The 23,440-nt window shown below is 45.8% G+C and overlaps 1 protein-coding gene across 1 annotated transcript; it reads left to right on the top strand.

Moving 5' to 3' along the window:
• The first annotated feature begins 8,240 nt into the window (after positions 1 to 8,240).
• LOC119377756 (abasic site processing protein HMCES-like) lies at positions 8,241 to 18,330 on the top strand. Its single transcript, XM_037647096.2, has 3 exons — positions 8,241 to 8,311; positions 11,290 to 11,427; positions 18,059 to 18,330. Exons 1-3 carry the CDS (start codon positions 8,292 to 8,294, stop codon positions 18,297 to 18,299), a joined length of 399 nt encoding a protein of 132 aa, XP_037503024.1. The 5' UTR covers positions 8,241 to 8,291; the 3' UTR covers positions 18,300 to 18,330.
• The last annotated feature ends 5,110 nt before the right edge of the window (positions 18,331 to 23,440 follow it).

The raw sequence follows: 23,440 nt of genomic DNA, 5'->3' as shown, positions 1-23,440 counted from the left end.
GACGATGACGAAGGGGGTGTAACGTGCCAGAAACTTTTGACACAGGCCACGCTTGCGAAGCGGCGTCCAGAGCCAAACTATGTCGCCTTTGTCGTAAGATACGTCCTTGTGCCGTGAATCGTAGGTGATCTTGGAACGGTCCTGGGATGCCAGCGTACGAAGCTGAGCTACACGCCGTGCCTCCTCTGCGCGGCAGAGAGTCTGGGCAATAGAAAGGTCCACATGAGTATGAAATGGCAGAATGGTGTCAAGGAAGAGTCGAGGTGGTCGAACGTAAAGAAGATAGAAGGGGCTGTAGGCAGTGGCTTCATGCCTCGCCGTGTTGTAGGCGTACGTAATAAAGGGGAGGATGTCATCCCAATTCTTATGCCTTGAATTGACGTACATAGAAATCATATTGGTGAGCGTTCTGTTCGTGCGCTCGACGAGACCATTTGTCTGCGGGTGATAAGGGGTCGCGTGGCGAAATCGACAATCACAGAGACGCAAGAGTTCTTCGACCACGTCGGCAACGAACTGGCGTCCACGATCACTCACAATAATGCGAGGTGGTCCATGGCGAAGTATGACTGTAGACAGGAGGAAACTCGAAACATCGATTGCCGTGGCTGTTGGTATTGCTGCGGTCTCCGCATAACGCGTCAGGTGGTCAACACAAACGATGACCCAACGGTTGTTGTTTGATGAGCGCGGGAAAGGGCCGACAAGATCCACTCCGACCATTTCGAAAGGTGTTGAGGGTGGTGTCAAAGGGTGAAGGAGTCCGACCGGGGCAGTGTTCGGGCGCTTGAATTGTTGGCATTTGTCACAACTGGCCACATACTTTTCTATAGTCCTTCTCATTCTAGGCCAGTAGAATCTACCTTGAACGCGGTGATACGTTTTGGCGAAACCCATGTGTCCAGCGGTCCCGTCATCGTGCATAGCACGGAGCACGTCTCGTCGCAACTTTGTGGGGACCACTAATAGTAAGCGTGCACCATCAGCCGCGTAATTCTTTTTATAGAGCAGGTCATCTTGCATAACAAAGCCATTGTTGTTTGTCGGCTGAGCAGCTGAGTCGAAAAGGGCATCCAAGTGCCGGTCGTCACGCTGTTCTTTCCTGAAGGTGGCGAGGTCGGGAAAACGTGTATCGTCAATGGCGGCTAGGAATTCATCAAAATTGTCGGCGTCACAAGCAGTTGTGGGTAGCGGGAGCCGCGAAAGACAGTCGGCGTCGGCATGCTGGCGGCCACTCTTGTAACGGACCGTAAAGTCAAATTCCTGCAAGCGTAGCGCCCACCGAGCAAGGCGACTAGACGGGTCACGGAGACCAACTAACCAACATAGCGAATGATGATCGGTAACAATCGTGAAGTGATGGCCGTAGAGATACGGGCGGAACTTCTGGACAGCAAAAACTACAGCGAGACACTCTTGCTCCGTTACGGTGTAATTCTGTTCGGCCTTGCTCAACGAACGGCTGGCGTACGCAATGGCATGCTCGGCGTCACCAAAACGCTGGATGAGGACGGCACCGAGGCCAATTCCACTTGCGTCGGTGTGCACTTCCGTTGTGGCAGAAGGGTCAAAATGGTGGAGTATGGGTCCGGAAGAGAGCAGGAACTTTAGCTGCCGAAACGAAGAGTCGCAATCCGTTGTCCAGGTGAAAGGCGTGTCCTTGCGTAGCAATGAGGTCAGAGGGTACGCAGTTTCGGCAAAATTGGGCACAAAACGTCGAAAGTACGAGCAAAGACCTAAGAAACTTCTTAACTCGCGTTGCGACTGCGGTTGCTTAAAATTGCTCACTGCGGCAACCTTCTGTGGGTCTGGCCGTACGCCGTGCTTGTCCACTAGATGTCCGAGTACTAGCGCCTCTCGTTGGCCAAACTGGCATTTCTTTGAGTTGAGGGTAAGGGCAGCCTGTTCGAGGCACGTCAAAACAACGTCAAGTCGCTGGTTGTGTTCTGCAAAAGTGCGACCGAAAATTACGACGTCATCTAGATAGCATAAACAAATCTCCCATTTTAGGCCACGCAGAACCGTGTCCATGAACCTTTCGAACGTCGCGGGCGCGTTGCACAAACCAAACGGCATAACGTTGAATTCAAACAAGCCGTCTGGTGTCACAAAAGCTGTTTTCTCTTTGTCAGTGGAATGCATCGGTATTTGCCAATAGCCCGATCGGAGGTCCACAGATGAAAAGTAGGACGCCGAGTGGAGACAGTCAATGACGTCGTCGATACGGGGAAGCGGATACACATCCTTTTTCGTCACGGAATTGAGGCGCCGGTAGTCGACGCAAAACCTCCAGGATCCGTCTTTCTTTCTCACAAGTATGACCGGTGCAGCCCAAGGGCTAGAAGAATCTTGAATGACGCCCTTGGCCAGCATGTCATCCACCTGGTCAGCGATAACCTTACGCTCCGACGCGGACACGCGGTAAGGCTTCTGCCTTATTGGATGCGCTAACCCGGTGTCGATCCTGTGACGAGCCCGTGTGTTGGGAATGCGCACTTCCTTAGCTTCCTGGCTGAAATCAAACAGCGATGCATGCTTCCTGAGGACACTGACCAGCACTTGACGCTTCTCGGAGGTCAGTGACTTGTTAACCATATTCAGGAAAAGTGATGAGTCTTGAGGAACACCAGGGCTAATATCAGTTGCTCGGGCTTCTTCGTGCGATGTGTCATTATTTAAAGCTGCTATATCGATGCTGGTATCCACTTCAAACGATGCAAGCCTCATACCCTTGGGTAGCACAACAGACTCGTCAGATACATTTGACACCCAAAGTGTGGTTGTTCCGCGGGCCAAAGAGATGACGCATCGAGGTATGAACGCACTTTTCTTCGTTATGATCGAAGACACCGGTTCGGCAATAGCAGCAAGTGCATCAATGTCACACTATCAGCAGCTACTCGAACTCTGGATACGGAATGTGCCGGGAGGACGACATCTTCAAGGACGGCGAGGGTGCGCGAACAGGTAGAAGGTCGGTCGGCAAGAGGGGGCAGGAAAAGCTCGCCGGTCCCACAGTCAAGCGTGGCACCGCACTGCTGTAAGAAGTCGAGGCCAAGAATTACATCATGTGTAGACTGAGCAAGAACTGCAAATTCGGCTTGATATAACTTGTCGGAGAAATAAACGTTCACTGTGCACACACCAAGGGGTCGGAGCAATTGTCCACTTACAGCACGAAATGTGTTAGCGTTGTCCCAGTGAAACATTACTTTACGACCGAGTTTGGTTTTGAAATCCAGACTGATGACAGATACACTCGCTCCCGTGTCTACTAAGGCTGACGTAGCAACATTGTCCACTAAAACACTAATCTTGTTGTGATGCATGGTGACTGGCGGAGGCATAGGGGAATGTGGCTGAAGATGACCGGCGACCTCACCTCCATCGGTCGCGCCGCCTAGTTTCCCGGCGGTGGGGACGTGAGACGTCGTAGAGGAGATGGAGACCTGTGTTGCCGTCCAGGCGGTGGCGTCAAGCTCCGCACGGAAGCTGGCGAGTCGCTGCGGTAATTCAGCCGATAGGGCGTCCTGCTATCAGGGCCGGGAGGCCAGTTGGCTCTGTCACCAGGGTGATTGTTGCGCCGATAGAAAGTGCGTGGTCGCTCAGTTGATGGGGCTGACATGCGACGTCGCTGAGGACAAAATCGGGCGACGTGGCCGCGGACGCCACATTGGAAGCAAATGGGGCGCTCACGAGACATGCTGAAATTGCCAGCGGGAGGATACATGGCGCGGCCGTCCCACGTTTGAGAAACTGCAGATGGCCGCGTACGAAGCCGTCGTGGCCCTCGTAACCGAGATGGGCGTTCACTGCAGGGCTTGGTACCATTGGACGCGGTGCGAAGTTGTATGCATCAACGGAAGCAGCGTTGATGGACGTCACACTCGGATCGCACGAAGGAAGAGGCTCCCGAGCCCGAGGAGACGGAACAGACGCCGCTTCACGTCGGTCGAGCTCTTCCCGCACCACTTGGCGGATAATTGACGCGAGGTCAGACGGGGCTGGAGCGACGTCAACGCTGGCGACAGTCGTTACGTTGGCCAAGCGGCCGAACTTCGGTGTGATGCGCCGAGCTCTCAAGGCTTCAAATGTGCGGCAGTGAAGGATGACGTCACTCACGGACTCTAGATTCTCCTTCGCGATGAGGTACTGATAGACGTCCTCTGCAATTCCTTTCAGAAGGTGACCCACTTTGTCCTCTTCGGTCATCCGAGGGTCCAGGACCTTGCACAACTTGAGCACTTCCTCAATGTACGTTGTGCAGGTTTCCCCAGGAACCTGAGCGCGTTGCATCAGCGTTTGCTCGGCACGCTTCTTTTTGGCCGCTGGATCTCCGAAGCACTTCCTAATCTCGTCGACGAACTTCGGCCACGTTGTCAAGCTCTCCTCGTGGTTTTCATACCACACAGACGCGGTTCCCTTAAGGAAGAGGCCGACATTGGTAAGCTGACCGGTGGCATTCCAACCATTGAACCGACTTGCCCGTTGGTAGAAGCTCAGCCAAGCGTCCACATCCTCACCGGCTTTTCCTGCGAAGGTTCGTGGCTCGATGTAGGGTTGCCATGGGTGACCTGAGGCGGCCGGTGTCGGGAGACCGGAAGCGGGTGCCAGATGCTCGTTGTCCGTTTCGGAATCCATCTCTGGCGGCAGACCAGCAATTCGTCTACTTCGGCGAATCACGACGTACTGCGTCTCTTCAGTCGGTGCGTCGTCGTTCGTAGGGAGCGCCGTTATCGTACCCCGCACCTCTCACCAAACTGTTATGATGAAAGATGTTTATTTGAAGATGGGCTGATGGGCAAAAGGGCTGAATGGCTGCCGCCTGGCACCGATTGCTAGCTTGATCCTCTTCTACTGGCTCTTACCCACAAAGGGGGATGGCCATGAAATCGGCGGTAAACATTACATGGAAATTTAGAATTTAGACAAAAGTAATTGAATTAATCGGACTACAAGCGAGTATTGAAAATAAAATAAGAATCTTTGGGTTATGTGCCAATAGAATGAGGAAAGAACCTTAATATCGAAAATAATCAATTAGAGAAAAGAATTATAAAATACCAAATTGCAATAGGAAATAACTTAATAAGGAACTCTTCTTGTGTCTCGAAGAAATTCGCAGACAGCTATGCAAACGTTCCTGTTGCTGTGGCCCAGAGAAGACGCCCCAAGGGAAAGAATATTTGCAGAATCTAGAGGAATGTTCAAATTTCTGAATAAATATTCGAAATGTTTTTTCCTGTGACTGGAGAAACGACGGCAATGTATTAAAAAGTGATCAATGTTTTCAGGCTCTTGACATAAAAAGCAAAGAGGGGACGGAACCAGACCAGCCCTGTGTAAATAAAAATTTAGAGGAGGAATACGGCATCGAAGTTTAGTAAGGGCCACCTCCAATTTACGAGAGGGACACCATTTATTGTTCCAAGGAGAAGAAAGGTGACCATATTCTTGCTGTGGTAATCTTGCTTTCATGGAATCCTGATGTAATGCGTATTTTCGGAATCTAGATGCAGTAATAAAGTCTGTATCTGGTACAATGTACATTGCAGGACCATCTAGGGACCACCGCGCGAGAACATCCGCCATCTCGTTTAAAAATATGCCACGGTGACCTGGCACCCATACCAACCGAACTGTGCTTAAGTTTTTAGGAATTAATGACATGAACAAATTTAAGGAGGAGGACTCGGAAGGAGAAGCTGAAGTGAGAGCACTACATACAGATTCGAATCAGTGACTATTACAGCTGACGACTCATTTGCTGAAAGCTTGCGAAGGGCTAAAAGAATTGCTAAGAGCTCTGCTTCAAATATTTGAGTATAATCCAGCAGTCGCAGTGAGAATGACCAAGATAACGCCTCTGAGAAAATACCTACTCCCGCTTTCTCTTCACGCATGGATGCATCAGTAGCAATGACGCTAAAAATTCCCAACTGGCCTAAATGGTCTTCTAGCAAGCCTCTCAGATATCTAGAGGGAAGAAATTTAGAATTGGATGGGAATATATCGAATTGAATTTTTGTCTTAGCCAATGAGAAATCATTTGAAACAATGTTGCGTATATTCACCTTTAAAGGATCTAGCTGCTCCTGCACAAACAAAACTTGCGGCCTATGTATCCGAGACCATGGCTCATTAAAAAATGATCTCGATTCAGAAATGAATACAAACTGTAAACGTCTTAGAGAAGATGCGTAAATTTTTAAATACGTTTTGACTGTAAGAATGCGGAATCTGCAAGTCAGAGGGTACTCGGGCTTCTCGATATAGAACACTGTTCGCTGTAAATTACGGAACCCTAGACAACTACGAAGAGCCTCGCGCTCTAAAAGAACCAGGGGATTAATTTTGTATGCTGGCCCCCCAGAGATAACACGCAACCAAATTCTAGAATCGGGCGAACATACATACGGTAAATCATAAGGAGATTGTCCCTGCGTAACCAGTGGGGTGACGACCAAGTTTACGAAGCATTCCAATATTGCGAGTTGCCTTCGATTTAATTTGCGATACTCGCAAGCCAAGCACTCTTCGTCCTCCTCTTCTTTCGTCCTGCCTGTCGCGTTACCGTAGCAATATATTTACGTACGTGACTGCTCTGTTGAAAGAAAAGTTCGCCTCAGTTAATTGTTTTCCCAGTGTGCAGCCGACAATGCATGACCACTGTGGAATGGCGGGGGGGGGGGGGACCATGTTGGGTTTGGCAGCGGCAATACCCGGTGTGACGAAATTGCTCCGATTTTAACAGCATTAAATGCAATAATCACCCTGATTAGTGATGCAGAACTATCGATAGTACTGTCGATACTATCGATAGCGAGTCACTATCGAACTATCGATGGTAAAAAATACTATCGATAGCGCTATCGATAGTAAGTACTATTGATAGTATAAAATCAACAGCGCGAACTCATTGCAGCATAAACTTGATTCCCCGCGCGCGCGGTATGCATGCAGTGGAGCCGGAGGCAGGCTGAAGGGCAAGAAAGTTAACATGCTTGTGTTCTTCACCAGAGCAACGTTTATAGAACCTGGTTCTATAAACGTTGCACCAGAGTGCTTCGCTGACACATGATCATAATAGTCAAGCTGTTCAGCTGTAGCGGAAAGGAAGCCGTTACATGTGGTGGTACTGCGCGGCTTCAAATTTATATTGCATTTTATGATCCCAAAATACAAAAAATGATCAAGAACTAAGTTCGTTAATCGTAAGGTGTAACTGGTTGCTTTTGAATACGAATTTATTAATCGACATATTCCGCCATTTTCACTGCGGATATAATTTATTTTTCTAGCCGAAAATTGCTCATAAATTAAGCGAAGCTGATAGTAGGCTATCGCGAATATTTTGGCAATATGCCACCAGCAACAGCATCATTATTTGCACCACTATGGATAGTTTGTCACGTGGTTGTGAGGGTGAAGAATGCTGCAGAAAGACTGGGAAATACGAAGCTCCTTATTTGGGCGAACTTGTGCCCAGAAAATCAAAACTCAGCATACAAGCGATACACGCTGCACACTGATAGCGGCGAGAACAGTCGCCGGCCGTCGAGTAATGTGATGATCGGTGGAACGCTTCGTCTTTTATACATCAGTCATCGAACCTTCCAGCGTTATCGCTGGTTATCGCGTATAAGCTCTCGAATGAACTCGATTATTCGCGTCCAGCGCGTAATCTTAACAAAATGATCTCAGACAATCGCGAAGCTTCTCAAACATTGCGGCGTTGTCTGCGTCAAATGCTCGGAGCAGTCTTTGTTGGTGAAACCCGATTACATCAAGACAAACACGCGTACCAGTAACATCGCTAGTAATATTACTGATGGTACTACAGAGAGGACTATCGATAGTTTGTCGATAGTAGTAATATCGATAGTTTGTTTACACTATCGATAGTTTAAAAAAACTATATCGATATACCGATAGTTCTGCATCACTAATGTGCATGCATAACCACGAAATCCTACCACAACATGTAATTTCTAAGCTGTTTCGTACACTAACAACGGGTTGTGCAAAGAAAGGACTGCCGTAGTGGAATGTGAAATTGCAAAACGGCTACAAATCTTTTTTGTCTGTGTCTGCATTTGGTCTATAGTTTCTCCCATGTTTGGCTACGCAGCCTCGGCTGACCTGGCAACACTGGCATTAGCGCGGTCGTTGGTGCGGTTTATTCGAGCTACAGTTCGACACTTGAGCAAATTCGAGCTGGAAAAAAGTTTCTTGCATGGTTTCTTGCGTTTCTTGTTTGAGTCCGAGCGCTCCGCCTTGAACAAAATACGATGTGTGGGCGAACAGCATGGTGTGTATAACTTTTTGCATGAGAATGCAATTAATACGGTGCAAATCTAAAGCTGGATCATCGGTCGAGCGGTTTACGGACGGGACAATCAAATTCGATGCTTTGTTATCCGCTGCGTTTCGCGCACGCCGGTGGGTGAATCTCTCCACAGCGCCGATGCACAGCGATGCACACCGCAAAGGAGCGCTGTGCATCGTCGCAACGCACCTTTGTATGGACAGTTCTATTGCTAACATTGTACCCTGTGCTTCAAAGCACTGTATGACCGTAGCGTTCGAACGTTTTTTGACATTAAAGGTCTAAATGGTTTGATCGTTCGAGACTTCTGTCCAAAGGTGACCTAACGATAAGCTTCAATCATAAAGTAGAACTCGCTTCATCAACATATTGGCCGTGAATCGCCCGCTATGTTTAGCGTAGCTGTTGAATGGTTTTGCGGCGCCAGTGAACAAACAACTATGCATTCGCGCTCATCAGGCGATACGTAATTATAGCCTACTCGGTAAATTGATGTATGCAGTAGGGTATGTTCCGGGCTAGTCGGCACATGTTACTTTCAAGTAAAAAAAACAATTGGAGGACGCTTGAGCTTCGCCTTCAAGAGTAGAACGCGATAGCACAATGGGCCCGTGCGCATCACCTTGTTAATTGCTAGGCTAGCTTCGGTTATTGGTGGATGCCTCAACCGTGCCGCAAGGAAACGAACGTCTATTGCTTGTAACATTGGCCGTTTCAAACTGTCCTAGAATGCTTACTGCAAGTACAGTTGCGAGGTGCCCACTACGCCATAATTCTTCATTTGCGGATCAGCGAAGGCAGCGCGAACCAACGCAGCTGCTCACTGTATGCATTTGCTGATAATTATAATTAAATTTGTCTGAGCGCTTTGTAATGGGTGGGCCTTTAAAACACCGACTCGTTGCACAATTCACATGGTTTGACGCCTGGTGCAATTCTGCGCTTCTGCCACGCAATATTACATGTGTTAAGGAGGCTCCTCGCACTCATAAAATTTCATAGAGCTTTTTTTTTTTTTCCGAAGCAGTTTCACAGCAATGGCGTTATACAAAGGCTTTTAAAAGACAACTCTATTTAAATTTTTATAACATTCGTTATCACGTGCCACCCAAAAGCAATTCTATGCCTGTTGACATGCTCTTACTAATGGGCATAGGTTGGCAAACTCACTCAGACTCATATCGAGACGCGAGTCTGAGTCTGAGTGAGTCCGGGTGAGTAAAGTTTTTGTGAGTATGAGTCCGAGTGAATTCTGTTGGGAAAAATTTTGGTGAGCCTGAGTCCGAGTGAGTCCGGTTGAGGAAAAGTTTGATGAGTCTGAGTCCGAGTGAGCTCTGAGGGCAAAATATATTTCTTGAGTGAGTCTGAGTGAGCTGCATATTTTTTGCCGACCTATGGTCCTATCTACTCAACTTCAGCATTACTATCAGCCTTATGTCGGCTCACGTTTATACTCACGTATAGTCCCACATACTTCAACGCGCTACCCTTCATACTTCAGCTCAATATTTATTGATCAGAGGGGTGTGTTGTGAAGGGCTAGGGGGAGGAGGTGCCTTGACCTTCCCCCCGTAAACTTTTTCACTGAAAGTTACTGGTAAAAATATCTCGTGTGAGTCATCTCTTTCAATAAAAAGGTCCTTATGAACTGCAAACTCGGACAACTCGTATTTGAAGGTACGAAATCAAAAGGTGCTAAGAAGCGCACCGATTATGCGAGATATTGGCGGTAAAGAGCACTGACATTATGGTAGAAAAAGGCTAATTATAGGCTAACGGACTCATGAGTCCACCCACTCAGACTCACTCAGACTCAGATCCAGCCGTGAGTCTGAGTCTGAGTGAGTTCGAGTGAATTATATTTTGGTGAGTCTGAGTCCGGTTGAGAAAAATTATAGTGAGTCTGAGTCCGAGTGAATCCGAATGAGGAAAAGTTTGGTGAGTCTGAGTCCGAGTGAGCTCTAAGGGTAAGATATGTTTCGTGAGTGAGTCTGAGTGAGCTCCACATTTTTTGCCGACCTATGCTAATGGGTATGCACAGTTTATGGAAAACTCGCATGTTAGACAGGCATGAGGAACCAATGCAGTTGAATTTCATATAAATGGCTCCACAGCTAAAAGACTTATCGATAACTACAGTTTCAGCCAGACTGGTATCCACTGTTCATGAAATGCACTGCTCCATACCCTTTTAGGACACTGTGTTATTTGAAATTTCTTTCTGTGTAACGCTTGCATGTTTGTAAAGGTGGCCTTGAGTATTTTGTTCACAAAAAAGAAAAAAAAGCCCTCTTGAAGCGATTGTCAGACTAGCTGTATATGTAAGGTACTGGTGTGCAGAAAAGTTGTGGCAATTTCACTTCACCCACAGATACAGTCTGTCAGTGTTTATTTTTGCTGTTGCAGTTCCTTTTCTGCTGGTGTAGATGTGAAAAATCCAAAAAGCTTGGCCTTACTTTTTTAAAGCCGTAACTGTTGTTTCTTTGTTCTTGCACTGATTGCTATTGCAACAGCATTTATAAGTGCTAATGCAATTGGCAGGAGTCATTCTTGTAGCAGTGAAGCTTCAGTTGCAGTGAATTGATGCCCACTAAACAGGCGTTTCCTTCATTTTATGCCTAGGGAGGTTCACCAGTGTCATTTTACAAAGTTTCATTGAGGCTCACTTGAAGAACCATCAGAGCCACCTTCTAAAAGAAAATGTGACCACATGTTTGCTTCACTTTTAATGATAGTATTCCCCTGTCTCAGGACTGGAACTTGGCTGATAAGCATGTGGATTTAAGCAGTGAAAACGTGTTGCTTGTTTCTGTTTTTTTTTCTCATTCCTCAGAGCAGCAAAAATGTAGCTTAAAGGCAACTTACACACAGATAATGAGTTGTTCTTTTTATAATTTTAATAAGTGTGCGATGCTGTGGTTGCTTCTGTGTGCTAATGTAGTATGCTTACTTGATGGCAGTGGTCTGTCAAAGCCATGCCTCAGCCTTGCCTGCCAGTACCAGGACCCTGAGGGTTCGTACCAGTGTCCAGAGTGGTGCGACATTGATTTGAATGGCACCTACAAGCCTTCCTACAATGTAGCACCCACAAGTTATTGGTATGTGAAATCTTGCATTCACATTTGTGAAATATAAAAGTTTGCACAAAAGTTGCAGAGAAATACACCTTTAGCATTACGAGGAGATGGAGAGTTTCCTCTGGCTATCCAGCAAATGCTCAGGTGCCTGAAGCCTTCGCTACTGTGGCCCCATTATTCAAAGCAGATTAAAGTTTGTTTATTTTGATGGGTTGCTCTCACAAACAGCTTTTATGCCACAGTGTGCTGCCTTTTATTTGTTCTTTGCAAATATTGACATGTTAATACTGGTATCACTGGGCATTCATGCAGTACCTCTGGCACATGGCATTTAAATACTCTGATGTATGCAGAACTGTGGTTTCTTTCTGTAGCTACTGCAAGCTTAGTTGCCCGTGACGAATACAAGGAGGTCAAAAAAACGGCAGGAAGGGGAAGATGGAAGCTTGCGATGAAAAAGTCCGTAAACAGGGGGTGTGTGCTCGAGCCAACGTTTCGACAAGTGGACTTGTCTTCTTGAAGCGTTGAAGAAGACAAGTCCACTTGTCGAAACGTCGGCTCGAGCACACTCCCCCTGTTTACGGACTTTTTCAGTATAAGAAGAGTACTGTGAGAAGTCCAGGAGTGCAAACATCACACGTCTCGTTAGACAACATGCTCAGTTGGGCTCGTTGGTGCATACATCTTGAGAGGTACCAATCAGCCCAACTGGTGAAAGATTCTGCATTGCAGGTAAGTGTGGGAAATGAACAAGAATGCAGTATCAGACAAACATAGTTTCTATTAGCTTCTGCCTTTCGTATCACTTTTGTTTTGGGGCATAAGAGTATGTGTGCATACATTACCATTCCTCGTCAAGTGAGAAGCTAGCTTTGTAAAAAGCTGCACATTTAGGTAGTGGCGTTCTCACTGATGGCAATAATATGAATATCTGCTAGTTCTAAACGTGGTTTCATTCAGGAATCAACAAGTTGTTCATTAAGTTGATCAGAAATTAAGCATTGGTAATGCTTTTCTGGAAGCTGTTGTTTGCACTTTCAACTTGGCTGTAAAACATAGGCTGGTTTTATACAAGTTGTGGGCACAGTGTCTACAAATAATAGCTATGTTTAATTGGGGCAAGTGGTAACTGAGCTGCCAACTCAACGTGTCTTTGTATAAGTGCTCAAGAGACAGTATTTGTAAAAATTTTGCATCAATGCTGTGTCCATCTAGCTATCATCTTCACTTGTTTAGCACTGTTTCCACAGCTGTGGAATATCAATGTGCTCACCGTAGGGCACTGTGCCCATCGTAGGGTTGCTTTAAATTGTAGAACTATGTGTTGCCTGTGTGGACATTGTGCAAAAAGACATAAGAGCAGATATTTGCTTGATGAAAAATTTACCTAACGGTAATGAAGACGTAATACATAATTGATAGCTGAGCAAATTGGTACTGACGCATTGATACAAACTGCGCAAATAGGTGGGACAGAAAGTTACAAGGGGAGCGGATGATAGCTCATCTGTTCCTCTTCTCTTTTCGTGTCCCATCTTGTCTAAAGTGAACGAAATACAGCACTCTGAAGTATAAACCCTCCTGAGCATTGTAGCAAAATCATGTAAGCTGTAAACTGATCTCTCAAATTTGTCTTCTTTAGATACTCTAGTGCAGGGGTTGGCAACCTTTTGAGGCATAGGGCCGAGTTGCATGAAGCCGACACGGCGGGGGCCACACAGCAAAGCAGGGGGGAGGGGACGGTGCCTTGCAGGTAAAGAGAAAAAATTACGCGAATTGAAAATAATGTACAAAACTACAATAGAAATGTTTATTTTCAGCCCGCATGTCACAAGGTTGCAATTTACAAACACTGGTTACAAGCAAAAGAAAAAAAACTTTTTCAATGCGACCTTTCTGCTGAACATTCTTCGCCAACTCGCAATTATCTACACCAAGGTTGCTCACCGACAGACGCAGAAATTCGTGGAGGTGTTCATCGGTTAGTTGGGAATGCAAGTTTGATTTGACGAACTTCATACTAGAGCAAGTCTGTTCACAGGCATATGTATTACCGAACACTGTTATCATGGCTGCTGCTAGTTTTTCAATCTCGGAAACTTTGAGTCTGTGAGGCTGCATAAAACTTCACAGAGTCTTTCACATCAAATTTGTCTTTGAGCTCATCGTCTGTTTGCTGATCAGCCAGTTCCAACTGGTACATATTCCCACCTTAAAAGGATTCTGAAAGTATCGGATGCTACTCGAATGTTTCTGAAAATCGGAGAACCTAACTTCGAACTCCGTCGTTAAATCCTGTAATATTTGACAGAGAATTTTTCTGTGGGAAGCGGTGTGCTCGTATCTCCCTCAGAACATTTGCAGCAAGGGAAGTGACAAAGATTAGACTCTCTAGCCTGCTGTTGGAAAAGGTTGAGTTTCAGCCCAAAAGCCTGCGAGCATGTCAGACACGAGTTTCCCTTTTCCTGATGGGACTGTGATGATCCTTCCCTGACCTATTATTTCCACAAAGAATCTTTCTTTTCCCTTTTTTGGACTGTGCAAAAAAAGGAAAAAAGGAAGTGAAGACGTTATCTGGCTAAGTGTGAAGGTGGGGGACAATGCCAACTGGATGCAATCTTTCTTTGTTATTATCTAACCCCATTTGAGGTGAAAACTGCCATGAACGCCTTCAGATAGGAAGTGACAAGGGGAAGGGAAAGGGGGGTTCTGACGTTGTGCCGGGGACCGCATAATACATCCCCGCGGGCTGCAGGTTGCCGACCCCTGCTCTAGTGGATGTGCAGCATACATGGCTGTGATGTCAATTTATGGTGCAGGGTTTCAGATTTGTAAACTCCACGTTCCAATTTTTCTGATTCCAAATCTGAGCTCAACATTCTGCTAGATATAGTCAGTGGAGTTAAACTTTCCCTCTCAAATGTAACAAATTTATTTCAAACTTGTTCAGTGGCTTTCATAAAAGCAGTGCAGTTTACATGGGTTTTATATCATGGTTGGTATCGGAGCTGGCGTCGAGCTATGTCCAACAGGACTTAGCTGTGAACGTCTCAGCCCAAATTTGTTGGTATGCGCAGTGCATAGTGCTTGCAAGTGGAGCACAAAGTTGAAATGCCCCCTTTTCAAACATAATGGTTAGGTGTCCATCAACCGCTGTTCTTTGACAATGGGGTGTAGATTATACGAGGGTCCTTCAATACTTTGATACTGGGCATGAAACTCCCACGTAAGGCTATGGAAGAGCTTCATATACCACGCGCAGTTGCCATGCCTTGGCGTTGCATAGCTATAAGGCAATGCGTTAAGCATTCATGAATGCCTCCATTGCTATAATATATGCCATAATAGATGCTATAATAAATGCTACGGACGTTATAAAATCTACGCTGATAGCATCCATCCATCTATACGGACATCTAGGAAGGCAGCTGCGGCTACCGGAGGGGCGATCGCCATTAGCAAGAGCGTCAGTGGTGGTGGTAAAAACTTGTGAGTAATTTTGAGCCCTGTGCTAGGAGCATTGGCACGGCGTGTTGCTGTGCATGCTTGTACTTGTTTCACCTCATGTCTGTATATGTGGTGACATCGATGCTGAGTCATTTGCGATAGCAATGATGCCTAACACTTGCTGTGTGCGAGGCTGCTTTGGATACGAGGGCGTTGATGAAATGGTCTCCTTATTCTGTTTACCAGCTGACATGTAACTAGGCAGCAGGTGGAAGAGCACCATCCCTTGACAAATTACTACCGGGTTCTTGTTTTAATCAAAGTACGCACGTGAGTGCGATGGACATTTTTGATGCCAGAAACGTTGTGGGAATGCCAATTTTGAACTGATTTTCTCTGCGATGCTAAATGGGAACATACTTATAAAAAGAAGACACTTGTGCAGGTACGAACAGATCGGTGTTATAAAAAGTGAATGCGTAAATGCAAGAACTTTCACTTGGAAACTGTAAATATTGCCTAGATCTAGCATGTGCAGTTTATAGCTGCTTCTGCAATTAGTTCCAAGATGTAGCAGGACTGACAGGCGGGCGAGTTGGAACTTATCCATCTTTGCGCAGCGCACAAAATTGACAAGGCACACGAGAGAAGAGGACGGGACAAGCGCTGATCTAACAACTGAAAGATTTTATTTGAAAAAACAAATATATATACAGAAACACATGTGCCACGCAAGATTACACCCGATCAATGAAACGGATTTCTTGTTCCAAGATGGCTTCATGGTCATGCTTGCTTGTTCTGGATGTGAAATTCTCATTATCAGCTTCATAATGCCTCAGAATAAATAGGCAGTTAGCAGGAGGATGGGTGCTGTGGGCCGCCAACACGCTGTAGGCCCCACCATAACTTGCACAAGCAACGTTAACCGGTGGATCAGCCAGACTTGTTGGCAATGTACAAGCGAAGTCACACCACTTGACGGGCAGCCTTGCTCGAATCATCACCAACAGTTAATGACTCGAGTTAGTAACCATCTCTTGTGCTATATTGTTTGGTCAACATTCATCACTGCTAAGTTCAGGTAGCGAATACAGTGAAAAAACTCACAGGGTCCTTGTGCATTCACCTAAGACGACTCGAAGGTGAAAGCCATCTTCTCCTTCTCAGTCGATGTATTGATCCTGCCGCGCCACCCTCCGAAAGCTTTGTGCACCTCGCATGGTTTTGCTCTGCCTCCAGGATCGGAGGCACTTACTTGGTTCTGCACTGCCTCCGTGATCGGCCCACCTTTCACCAAGCTACGATGTCATGTGATGATCCCATCATGTGACGTTACGACATGTGATGTCACGTTAGAATTTGGGACGTCATGGTGACACCACAAAATTTTGAGATCTGTGACGTCATGATGACGTCATATCGTGACGTCATCACGTGAAGATGATTTTTTGGATCACTCGTGCTGTGCCCGACGCCACGGGATGCCAACGATCAATTTTCGCGTTTGATGAGGCATCTAAGGCTTTCGCTTTAAAAAATGTGAGCAGAATGCTTTTCATAGGAAACACCCATGCGTATGCGCGACTGCCCATCCAAAAACAGCAGATCGGCTACCTTCAGCTCACAGTAGCTCCTCTGGCAGCAGGTTTTGTCCCTGTATGAAAGTTTGGTGGGCATTCCATGACCAAAAGAAAGGTGTTCAAGGATTCTGATTACACCAAGAGCTGCCATTGGCCGTTAGAGGTTAAAGTCTGTAGGTAGGATTTTTGGATCATTGTGATCCCTCCTGTTGTTGCAGTTTATATTAAATTAACGCAAGCTGTAGTAGAAAATATGCAATATGAATTTTGATAAGAATTTAATATTTCTAAGAAAAGCTCGTGCTCAGCGGTGCAGACTCAATAGGGATCGAACTCAATGCCATCGCCAGTTTAGTGCCCGCTCTCTGGAATGGAGGAAGTGCTGGCAGATGGGAAAGGGGTACATAGCAATCATAATACTATCTCTTCTTTTTCTAGGTCTTTTAAAAAAGTTCTTTCTGTAATATATTTCTGGAAGGCATCTTACCCATTCCAAACAGCTTTTGATACTTCGAAAAGATGGTAAAGCGCTTCTTTAAGGACTTCCTATTGTTTTAATTTGAGACTTGGTTTAGAGGGCCCACTCACCAGTTTTGGGCATTCATTGCCAGAAGTCAAGTGCAGTACGTAGATCATGTGTTTGATGATATTTCTTCTAAGTATTAAACTGCTGCACAGTGAAAAGACAGCCAAAGTTTTACATGAAAGCCCTTGCTCTTGAGGGAGCCGCATTTTTTTGCTGGAAAACAAAGGTCGCATGCACGAATGCTTAAACACGTACTCCCGCAGTATCATTGGTTGTGGTGCGTGATCTTCGTAAATCATGCCACACAGGGCCACAGTTTTGTAAAGATGCTTTCTCATTGATATTGCTTCTTACGCTTCGCAGGTGGTCAGAATGATGATCTGCCCGCTGTATCAACAGGATAGGGGAACCACGAATTGTGGATGGTATGGCTAGCATAGGATCGAGTGGAATACAATTGCTTCCAGTGGGGGTATCCGTCATGCACAATGCCGATGGCACCATTGCACGTGAGCCACATAGCGTGAAACATACAAATGGGCAGCTTAATATAATTTGCCATTTGTGGGGACTTTCCTTGCGACCATGCACAGTCAGACGTGCAGATCTCTTGTAACGTGGCTGTCACATTACCCTGTGCAAAATAGATTTTACCCAGTATAAGAAGCTCTGTGACAGTTTTATTCGTTAACACATCATTGTTCCACAGTCTTATTCATTTTCTTTGTTCGCTTGAAGCACTGCAAATGCACAAATGCCTTATGCAAGTTGAAATCATAGAAGTGGCTTTATACCACAATGTACGCCCGAAGAAAGGCATTGTAATAAAAGATTATTAAAACTTGCCTGCTATATTTTATTATGCATGTTGAATTGATGCGTAGAGAGACCGCTCTGCTATATTTGTTGACTACTTCAACTAGTATTGAGGCTATATATATGTAGTGTATAGACATACGTATGTACTACATACATCTGACAGGGCAGCATAAGTGATTATCATTGTGTCAAGATCAAATGGCTGTTCCACCACTGCAAAAACCAATGTGCATTGCTATCTGATCCTGACCAAAGACTTTTTGTTGCTTTTGTGTAGCCCAGTGCTGGTTGACAACAGCAAGCTTGATGACAACATGCCGCCTAAGAGGGTGTTGACTGCCATGAAGTGGGGGCTTGTGCCGAGCTGGCATCCAGGGGACCCGGCGGACTTCAAGCTGCACACATTCAATTGCCGTGTGGAGGGCTGTAACAGCCGAAAGTGCTACCAGCCTGCGATCGCAAAGGGCCGCCGTTGTGTGGTTGTTGCCGAAGGGTTCGTTTCAAAAACCATTTTATGATGTCAAATGGTGAGCTTTCTGCTTGCACGGGTTTGTTGGGCACCATTGCCAAGTGCTTGAGGTGGAATCTTGGCAGGCTCTGTGCATGGGATGTTGTAAGCTGTATCTTGTCCTATGGAATGGCAACTGTGCGTGCCTTATTGCATGTTGCAGTGTGCATGATAGATAATCAACCCTTTTGAGGCACTTTGTACACATTTGTGTACACAACTTGTTTTGCTAGGTCTGTCAACTAATGGCTAAGAGAAAACAAGATACATTGCTCTTTGGATGCATTGAACCTTTTGTGTAATCAATGTGTCTTCATTTAACTTCATTTTGCTGTGTATTGCTCGATGGTTTAATGAATACTTTACTATGCTTTCGTTTATTGTCACCTCTCATATTGCATGCAGTCTTGGTGGCACTTACAAAACTTACCTGAACCCGGTTAAACGACTTCAAAAACGTGCCGAGAGAATCATAACTCATTCTAAGTGTAATATGACCTTAGGAAACCTTTGTTTTTCCGACTACCTATTTTTACCTTCAACCTGCTATGGAAAATAAAACTAGCCAAGCATGTTTACACTATTGTCAATTACAACCACGATTTTAAAGGGGCCCTGTAACACTTTTCCAAGTAGCCATGGAATAGCTTCATTAAAGGAGCTTATTTCCTCACGAATCGGCCACTGCAAAAATGTTTAGAATCCGTCCAGTACGAGCGCAGTTACAAAGATTTTTTGCACGCTGTAATTGCTTTCTCTCTTTTCTCGTCCTGACGGAAGCGCTGGAAGCTAAGCAGGGAGGGGTGACACAGGGGAAGAAGGTACGTCACGCATGCCTCGTGACCTTGAGCACTTTTCCTTTTCTTTTTTCTTCGAATGTGTGGCGTACTTTCAGTGCAATTGTGCGCGTGCACGAGCAAGTGACGGCCTCCCGCAGCGGCTGCAGTACCTACCGAGCGCGCCATGGTCAAATCAGCCAATGCCGTGAAACTTGTGTCAGTGACGCCGTAAGCATTATTTTTTGTCGAGAGAAGAGGAAGCGCTTTTTAGCGGACTTTGCAAATTTATTGTAAATCCTAGGCCGCGTGCTTCGCTATAATGTTTGGCTCACGTGTTCTCGGGAGCCTCGACTACCGATCGACAGCATTTTCTGACCATGCTGAAAAAGTGTTGCAGGGCCCCTTTAATGTTTCATCCTTTCGAGTACCTTGTTGTTTTACTAGACAGCTAAGCTTTGCTAATTAAAGATTCCATGGAGTAATAATGTCTGTGGTGAACATCTGTTACAGTTAGCTCATATTAAGATCTGGAATGTTATTCCTTTCACAATAAAAATGTAATCCAATTTTACTAAAGTGCTAGATAAACACTATTTCGAAGAATTAGCTGATCTCTGAATGTAATATCATGCTTACAGGAGAGAATGGGTGCTCAATAAATAAGCAACTTTTCCAAGTAATTACCTCAATTTGTGCATTCCACAAGCAGATTGTTACTACTATGAGTAGTGTGTGTGTGAATGGTGATTAACGGCAGGGATGTACTGGACGAGTTTGCGAGTACAAAAATGTTGCGACACTTAGAGGTTAACTGCATCCACATTTTGACTGCCTAAAAAGCCTGCTTTCGGCTAGTGTAGATGTAGAGGAGCTTCCAGTGAAAATTTTGTGTTTGAAATGTGAGTGGAGGTGTGATAAAAAGCTTGCAAGAGTAGCCTTTATTGATACCGGAACTGAAAAGAATACCACCAATACCACTTGCCGAGAATTACTCATGACAAGGCCATGACCTAGAACATCCTGCTTGCCCCGCCACGGTGGTCTAGTGGTTATGGCGCTCGACTGCTGACCCGAAGGTCGCGGGATCGAATCCCGGCCGCGGCGGCTGCATTTTCGATGGAGGCGAAGATGTTTGAGGCCCGTGTACTTAGATTTAGGTGCACGTTAAAGAACCCCAGGTGGTCGAAATTTCCGGAGCCCTCCACTACGGCCAGGGTTGCCACTGACTTTCGAGTAAATGTCGCCAAACGACGAGCAAAAAGTCGCCAAAAGTCGCCATTTTTTTTACAAATTTCGCCAAAAAAGTCGCCATTCTAGATATGTGTGGCAAACCTACTAATAAAAATTTCCACTCACGTACAGCCCCGTAGAATACAGTACCATCCAAGACCCTGAAATTATATTGACGTTTCTCGATGCCAGTCGTATCGCCCGCTTCACCATGTGAGTGCATAGTGCTGCTTTTCCGATTAGCCGCAAGATGTGCGTGGTGGCGCGAGGGTGAATGAATGAAACGCTCATGATATCATTCCATCCCTGTCCGCTCGTTTCAAAGGTAAAAGTGTTGTAAACCCTGGGCGAAAACCATGAAAGCGTTCTTTGTAGACAGCTTTACGTACCCTTATATAAATAAAATGATTAAAAGGTTTATTGAAGGTAACACGACAGAATTCTTGCAGCAGGCTTACACCTTTTCATTGTGAACTAATATGATACCGGACGCCACCGACCCTTTCTTATAGTCGCCTATATCTACACGCGTCAATCCGACGCGTTATTAATGATCAGGTTGACAATGTAAAATGTTATATAGCAATTATTTTCATTGCACACGCTCACCGAGAACAGTGGAAAATGCCTCAATAAATATTCTTTATTGCACAAATAGCCGTGTATCCACCTCTCTTCGCTATTCCAAAGCAGTCTTTGCGAGCTGAATTGGGGGTACCGCAACAGTGAATAAGTCGCCAAGCGATTCAGAACATTTGGAGCTTTGGCGGAACAATTGGTCGGAACACGTGGCCAACCCATCGTCTAGCCCCCCCAGAAGCGAAACTTTAGAGAAGCTTAAAACACTTGCCATAAACTAGAGTTACTGTATATATATATATACAGTAACTCTACCATAAACTTATAGACACTGCCGCCTCGCGGTTTTCAAGGCAGTCCGCTGACTTACATTTTGCTAAAATGTCGCCGGGGGACGTTCCAGTACCTCCTGCATCTAGACGAATTGAGGAGATGCACAGGAGTTACAGGACGGACAAACCGAATCACGCGTAATGTGCACATTCTACTCGTGGGTTTAAAACCAAGAAAAATACAGAGAATGTTGCCGGTCATTCATTGGGAAGACACTAATCTTAGGATGCATAACTCAGTGGAGACCTAAGCCGAAAATCGCCAAAAATTCTCCAAGTCGCCATTCATAATTTTAGGTCGCCACGGGTCTCTCAAATTCGCCAATTTGGCGAAAAGTAGCCACCACTGGCAACCCTGACTACGGCGTCTCTCATAATCATATCGTGGTTTTGGGACGTTAAACCCCAGATATTATTATTAGAACATCCTGCTTTTTGGCTTGAGCTCCAAGATAAGGGTGTGCTGAAACATATTGAAAGTGGTGTTCCTAGACCTACATCATAGCAACAACTGCCAAGTGCATGCATTGTCTGCTTAGCTGTGATTTGAAAGCAGCTAAGAAGAAAACTATGCCATTACAAGCCTTGCAGCTGTGCCAAGGTGGCTTTAGCAGTACTACTGTGTTTACTCTATCGTAACGCAAGAGGTGACTTTTCAGTTTGTTCACAAGAACAAAAAATTTCAACAAAAGAGAACCATGAATTTAACGCGAGGCCCCACTGCAGAAACCAATGTTTGGACGTTGCCTTTATTTGAACTATTACAGCCACAAAGAACACGGGTTTTGTGTGCAGCGAGATGGTTAGAAGTCAAGTGCTCAGCAACACTTCTTGTCCTGTCACTGGTTACACCACCCACAGGTTGCGGATTCGTTGATATTGAGTCACCTTGTAGCTTCACAATTGCCTACCTCCCCTGCCGTCGAAATGGCTTTCTGTTTGAAGTGAGCATTGTACAAAGTCTGATGCATAGCCAATATATTCCAAGAAATAATGAGCAAGCACAAATTTTTGGTAAAGATAGCCACTGCACACCCACACTGCTGACTCCTGCTGGAGGGATACCCGAATAAAAAAAAATGCTCCCACACCCCGAAGGGAATCGTGAGGAAATGCGAATGCATTTCTTGCGCCGAGAGTACACGGCGTAGTAATTTTAATGGCGTAAAGCTGGACACATCGACGCGCTCAAGTGTCTCCCTTTAGGGCGCCTCTTTCAACGAACGCTTCCTACGTGCATTCGTAATCACCTCAGGGACGTTGCCACCGCCTTCAATGCAGCACAAATGCGTTTAGAATGCGCTGTTTTCAGGCTGTGCCAAGGCAGCACAAACGCTACAAACGCGTTTCAAACGCACTGCATTGAGGCGGTGGCGCAGGGAGGAGAGAGAGCGAACGGCGAGAGAAGGAGCGGCGAAGCACTGCACCTGCCCTCTCCTACACTCTCTCCACACACGCGGGAGCTCCACCGAGCTCCCGCGATGCGAGCGCCCTCGCACGCCAGAGCGCGCTCCTCCTCTCCACTCACTCTCCGCTACTCCGCCCGCACCACCTGCTCCGGTTGCTAGCGGCGAGGATAAGCGCGCGCGCCCGCAGCTGTTGCTATGGGAGAGGGAGTGAGAGCGGAGAGGCGCGCGGACAACGCCGGATGCCTTACATAGCCCGACTAAGAAATGCATTCAAATTTAAAAAAAGTTTTGAGTTGTGACAGATATGGATTTGGACGAATGTGCATTTGTTGCCAACATGTATTGTGAAACTGCTGAACGGGACGTTTCAGTTAAAAGAGTGTGTATTGCAATATTTTTCTGGCTAGTACTTGATTGTAACGCAAGGGTTGAGTTCAAGTGACAAAAATCTGGAAAAGACTCACATTAGCAACAAATAGATACGGTACTACTAATAAGCAAAGTGCCTAGCTAAAAAAAATATGGGTTCCATTTGGCTTCAACACATTCCATTTCACTCAGGTTTTGTTTTGGTTCGGAGAAATAAAGCCTATAGCTGTTCTCAACTTTTAACTGGTGCCCGAACTGATTTGGCTCAGTAAACTTGATCATCAACACATTGCGCAGTGGTGTTTACATTAATCAAGTGCTAAGCTGAAACACTCCAGGCAGCACTGCTCATGTGACTGCACTCACAAGGTCATTGAGATGTGTTCTTTAATTTACCATTTAGTTTCTGATTGTGTGTTGTACAGAGTGCATGGTACATCCACAGTTTTAATC

Source organism: Rhipicephalus sanguineus, unplaced genomic scaffold (genome assembly GCF_013339695.2).
Source record: "Rhipicephalus sanguineus isolate Rsan-2018 unplaced genomic scaffold, BIME_Rsan_1.4 Seq565, whole genome shotgun sequence".
Classification (NCBI taxonomy): Eukaryota; Metazoa; Arthropoda; class Arachnida; order Ixodida; family Ixodidae; genus Rhipicephalus; species Rhipicephalus sanguineus.
This window is presented reverse-complemented; position numbering and strand designations above follow the sequence as displayed.

Bases quoted from the DNA above. Each gene is read 5' to 3' on its own strand.
- LOC119377756 (XM_037647096.2), top strand. From the start codon at position 8,292: ATGTGTGGGCGAACAGCATG. The intron at 8,312-11,289 runs GTGTGTATAACT...ACTTGATGGCAG, and splicing joins ATGTGTGGGCGAACAGCATG to TGGTCTGTCAAAGCCATGCC. The intron at 11,428-18,058 runs GTATGTGAAATC...GCTTTTGTGTAG, and splicing joins GTAGCACCCACAAGTTATTG to CCCAGTGCTGGTTGACAACA.